This window comes from Egretta garzetta, unplaced genomic scaffold (genome assembly GCF_000687185.1).
Source record: "Egretta garzetta isolate BGI_Z169 unplaced genomic scaffold, ASM68718v1 scaffold766, whole genome shotgun sequence".
In the NCBI taxonomy this organism is placed as follows: domain Eukaryota; kingdom Metazoa; phylum Chordata; class Aves; order Pelecaniformes; family Ardeidae; genus Egretta; species Egretta garzetta.
This window is the reverse complement of record NW_009260030.1, coordinates 210,038-215,890: the sequence shown is the minus strand read 5'-3', so window position 1 is coordinate 215,890 and position 5,853 is coordinate 210,038. Positions and strand designations below refer to the sequence as shown.

Below are 5,853 nucleotides of genomic sequence, written 5' to 3'. Positions count from 1 at the left end.
GGAAGATTTTTTTTTTTAAGCTGTGAATAAGGAGATAGAAGTGTACACAAAGGCTTGAAGAGTGTAAACAGCACAGAGGGAAAGGAATTCTTTCAGATTATCTAGGGGGCTATAACTTGGATATAGTGGGAGAAAATTAAACAAAGGAAAACAAAGTTAGAGCATTAACGAAATTCGTAACTGTGAGGCCACTTAGCCCAATTCTTAGTCTGCATGGAACAGAAAACCAGTCAGCTGGATCATCGAAAGCTTACATTTAAAAAATGCATATAATTTTGTCTCTGCAGCTCTGCATTTGCAAATTACGGCCATGCAGTGTGGGACATCTCCAGGAATGCGTATGCAAAACTACAGATGTAGATGAGGCCAAACCGGCGTGGCTGTTTGACTCAGTGAGCCTGTACCAATAAAGGAGTTAGCTTACCCGGCTCAAAAACAAACTGCAATTCTGGGCCGTAAAACTTAATGAAAATACTCAGTAGAACAGAATGCTGGACTGATAGAGGAGAGGGCAAAATGACCTTACAAGCCGTTGTAGTTCCACGCAGTAAGCAGCGGCTGCCTGGCCACTGAGAATTAATTCCTTCGCAGAGACTTACGCTTGCAAGCTTTAAAAGGAACTGTGAAGAAAGTAAAAGCAAATTTTAATTAACTGATTACACCGTAACAAATCCTTAACATTTAAATATACATAAAAGAATTTTTGGCTGTAACTAGCTATTGAAAATCCTTATGCAGGTAATTGCTTTGCTGTATTAATTTTTCTTATAGGCAAGTAAAGAATTTACTCTTCTGTCTTAGCAATTCTGTAATTTATCTCAAACAAAAATTGTAGTAAATCTTCATTTTGGTCCCAGGTAAAGAAAGGCTCGTATGCACAAATTACGGCACTGTACAGTGCGTTCAGCTACACAGTAGGCATTGCAGATTGTGCAGACATGGGGCTGTAAACAGCTTTCATGCAACATCATCTATCATGCTATGGTCGGTTACCTCACCATCATGTTATTTTATGCTTCCTGAGCCCTAAAACACCAAAGGTTGCCCACTGCTAGGGAGTTGCGTTGATGCCTGATAGCATGAAGTAATGAATGCTCAGCCAAGTGTATATTGTTTCTGCTTGTGCACCGCTGTAATTTGTTTATCTGTCTAAAGATTATGCAGTTGAAAATCCACAATTTTATGCTGCCTTTGTAAATTATCAAGTCGCTTTTGATGAATGTATCCCCACTTCCGATGCTAGTGGCATTATGATCTTGAAATATTGGAAAGTGCTCATGCATACAATGCAGAAGGTTATGTTTTTATATTTTTGGCAGACAACCGTGCTATAAAGTAAATCTGACCTTAAGCTTCCTTACTGCATTAAAGATAATTCAGTTTTAACTTTATAGTCCTAAATGCTACTGTTTATATAAAGTTATTGCCCAGTCAAACTTGACTGATTACAGACGAGAAAGTCTTGACTGTTTCATGCAAAATAAATTAGCATTGCCAACTAGTTTAAAGCACATCTATGACTGTGTTGGAGACTTGAGAGTGTGCAGATTGCAGATTTAATTAGCTCATAGGGATTCTTTAGCAGAATAAGGAGTTGTCTTGCATGGTATTAAATTGCATTTGTATTTATTCCTGACGTACTGTGCCAGAGAATCACAACAGCTTCTCAAAAGCTCGTGCACTGCAAATGGCAGAAAGATGAGTGCAGTTTATTATTCATTAAGCTGCAAACGCAGAAAGAAGTCGGTGTATAAGGATAAAGTTCAACGTGGAACAAAATGAAAGCAAATTGTAATGGAGACGGGAAGAATGGCATCTTCCATTTGCTGCTGATTTTCTTAAAAACCACTTCGTGCTCTTTTTCAGATGAGGAAATGTATCGCGTGGAAATGGCTAAAGATTACACTCATAAACTGCAAATAATTCATCCCTCTCTCTGAACATTTAAAATCACCTGTATGGTGAAATCAAATGCGGATTGCATTTAATTCAAAGAACAACATACACCCGCCTAATCCAGTAAAAATTGTTGTTCTTAAAAAAAGGACGAGCCAAACGCGGTAGCTGCACTTCAGTGGCAGAAGGCTGGAATGCGGTCGCAGCCGCGCCAGTCGTTTCACCTACCCAGGTGTTACTCACGGGGTTTTCCTGAGGTCCCAGAAGCAAGGAGTAGGTGCGGTGGCTTCGAGAGTTATTTTACGTGGACAAGCAAAGACGCGTTGCTCGCCCTTCATTCAGAAGCTGGTTTGAGCTATTTGCATAAATTATTTCCGTATTTCTTTCTGCTCCTGTAGTCTGGAGGACACTTGAACTGACTGGTGTTTTGTGTTGTTTTTTTTAAACTAGTCAGAAAACGATGAGAAGATCGTAATATATGACCACATTGGGCCAAATGTCTGCATGGGAGATCACAAGGTAATTAAATTGAACATGCCAGTATTGTATCTTCTAAGTCTTTTTGATTGGGCAGGAGGATGTGTGCACTCGTTTCTCATCATTTTGTATTTAGGTCAGCTGTATCTCTGTCCTACTTTTAATTTAAAGCCTTGAGAATGTTTTAAAGTTGCATTCAGCTGAAATCAGCCAGTATGTTAGAGTAGCTACCTGGGTAAAATCAAATACAGAACAGGATGACGTGCGCTGGAGTGAAAGCATGACGCAGTCAAAACGGAGGGGAGTGAATGTCTCTGCACTTCGACCGTTCGTGTGGAACAGAAGCATTTCTGTCGGGTTATCCAAGTTGCTTCCAAAACATAGTTTTGGTTAATTTGGTGCCTAGCTGCGTATTTGTAAAACAGCATCTTGGCAGTTCCTTACTTAAGCACAAAGTGAGAAAAAGGACGTAGAACCACAGAAGTGCCAGTTGTTAAAGAGAAGGCAGACGTGAAGGCTACGAACAGTCGTCTGTGCTGGAGACGCCAGCTGGAACGCTAGGTTAGGCGTAGAGGGACACTGGGTGTTTGCTCTCTGCAAATAAACCTGATGAAGGGGTAGGGGGTGACCTCTGAAAGCCTACATAAAACCTACGTAAAACCTGCATAAAAGCTCAGCTAGAAACTTGCAAACACTTGAAACGGTGCCACAGTCAGTTGTAGGCACCGTGTGAGCCCTGGAGACGGTGCGAGGGCTCCTGAAGGGTGACTCGGTGGTGGAAGACGGGCGGTTACACGTGCGTATGCGTGCCCGCACGTAAATCCACGCTCACAAGTGCATAGCTGTGTTTGCTTTCACGGCCAGCGCTCTCGCGGGACAGAGTGTGCCTTCCCTAGGGAAGAGTGCACGCGGGACGTTTGGTCCGGAATCGCCCGGTCAGGTGCTAAAGGACAGCAGGTCACCGACTTCCCCGGTGAAACGCAAGTGCGGTGTCGGCGGCCGAAGGACAGGCAGCTCAGAAGCAGCGATTTTTGTTTCCTTTGTCACCACCGTAATACACATGGGGTTTTTTTTAGCCTGGCACTTTCAGCGGAGCTGATTCCGTGATAGAAGGGAGCTGGGGGGGGACCCAGTCCTCTTCCCACAGAGATCAGTGGGAATTGTCCCTTAGATTTCAGTGGGAGCAGAGGTCCGTAAGGAGCTGATGTAGTTCTCCTGTGCTTGTTGTAGTTAGATTGATCCCAGAAATTATTGCATCTTTTTGTTTCCAGTCGTAGAGGAATTTCTGTTGTGTGTACTGCTGACTGTAAAACAAAAAAAATGTTTCTGTTTAAAATGTGTAACCTCTATTTTTCCCTGACTTGCTGCAGCCTGTGTTCCTGTCCTTTCGAATAGCTGCTGGGGCAGGTAAACCTATTGCAAATGTGCACAAGTGTTGTGTCGTGCAGTGATGTGGTGGTAAATATCATTTTCTTTTCCTTTACGTTTATATTTTCTACATCATTTCCCCTGTGTTTATTTTTCCTTTTAAAAAAATGCCAATTCTGCGACAGGAAAAAGATGCCTCCGAAGCGAGAAGATTTTCCGTGAAACCACACTGTAGCGAGGAGCGGAAGGAGCGCGCGGTATAACTGAAATACATAATCGTGACAACTGCATTGATAAATCCAGTCCCGAGTGCCACATTCTTAGACTGCTGATCGTACACTATGCTTCAGCATCTGGACTCTGTGCGAGAGAAGCCTCACATACCTCACTGTCTTGTATGTTCATGTGACATCAAGTAGAAACGTGGAATTATTTTTTATATATATGTCACAATTGTGTTGCCAAAACTCTAAATAGACAGCAGAGATGTTATGTATTTTAGATTTCACAACTTTCAACTTTTAATAAGTGTTTGTCCTTGTGGAAAAGCTATTTCGGCATATTACAAACTTCTGCAGGCGCCACGCCTGACGTTCTGGCTCTTTACCACTTTGGGGTTTTGTACATTGGATTGTATAGATCGAGATATCGATGGTTTTAAAGGGTATTTTCTTTGTCGACCAAGGCTTATGGTTTGTGTTTTAGTTTTAGTATTTTGTTTTTCATTTTTATAATTTTTTTTCTCATGTTATTTACTATACTGCCATGTTACATGGTTTTCGAATCACACAGCAGCTGCTTCCTATACATACGTATATATGTGTGTGTATATATATGTATGTATGTGTATATATACACAGATATATAAATAATTTATAAACCTGACCAAAACTTACGCTAAATATACTTTCCAATACGAATGCTTGAGAGTGCCATAGCAGCGGTTAGCGTCGGAGTCGTAGCAGGTTTAGTTAAGTGTGCATCAACAGCCGACATTTATATAACGAATACTATATAGCAGTGCCATCCTGGATACAGATATATAGCGTACTATATAGCACATATATTAGCAGTTTCACTTTGTTACTCCTATAATCCCTTCTTTCTATGTAATATTAAGGATTGAATGTGAAGTTCTTAGCTAGGTTTGGGTGTAACTTTCCAGAATTTTGTAAGCTGTTTTTGTCCGTCTTTTGTTAACTGTTTTATGGTGCCAAGTATTCTACATTGAAACAATAACAACGTGGGAGAAGAAAACGGTGGTCTGCTTCAGGTAGCAGCCGTATTGGACACAGACTGTATTTGTACAGTGTTAAAGAAAAAAAAAAAACAGACAACTGTAAATTTTCCTGGTAGCAGCTCGGTGCAGCCTGCGGCAGAGTCCTGTTACGAACATTTTCCTCCCACCACCAAATACAACATTAAAAGGTGATTAGGGAGTCTGTTGATGAAACACAAATGTATGTTTTATTGATTTAATTTAGAACACTACAGAGTTCATGGACTGCGCGATGGCATTAGATTGATGCTTGATTTTGGTATAAATCACTACTGTTGAAAATGATTTGATGTCCGCTTGCAGAATGTTTTCTCAACAGTACAGTCTGGGTTTATATTAAGTACTGTCGCCCAAAGGGTGTCTGCAGCTCTGTATCGTTATGTGCCATGTTGCATTATAACCACACAGTAATTCTATTTAAGCGAACTCAACTCATGATAACTTCGAAGGCCTTTAGAAATGAGTACTCTGGTTCTCAAGCAATAAAACTGATCATGGTGAATATGGCTGTGTCCGTCCCTTTCATCCGGGCATTGGGGGCTACGGGGACATTATTAAATTGTCGCATTCCTTATTAATGAGTTACCTCTTACTCTCCTGCCAATTAACGGGGTTATTTTTCACATGAAAACCCGGATAACAGAATGCAGCTCTGGCGTTAAGCAAAACACAGTGAAACCGAGGAGAAGGCATGGAGGGGTTCGCGTTGGAGGCAGAGCGCGGCCCGGCTCCGGGAGCTGTCCGTCAGATCCCGCCCCCGCGGTTCGGTAAATGCGCCACCACGGACTCCTCCGTCGTTCTCTCCGGTTTTAGGGGGAAAAAAACCCAAACCC

At 41.7% G+C, this 5,853-nt stretch overlaps 1 protein-coding gene across 1 annotated transcript in view; it reads left to right on the top strand.

The window, feature by feature from the left end:
* INPP5A (inositol polyphosphate-5-phosphatase A) overlaps positions 1-4,018 on the top strand; it is a 111,718-nt gene extending 107,700 nt beyond the window's left edge. The window contains exons 10-12 of the mRNA XM_009641035.2: positions 2,347-2,415; positions 3,744-3,831; positions 3,927-4,018. Coding sequence (XP_009639330.2) covers positions 2,347-2,415; positions 3,744-3,824 — 150 coding nt within the window. The 3' untranslated portion in view covers positions 3,825-3,831; positions 3,927-4,018. The remainder of the gene's footprint in view (positions 1-2,346; positions 2,416-3,743; positions 3,832-3,926) is intronic.
* The last annotated feature ends 1,835 nt before the right edge of the window (positions 4,019-5,853 follow it).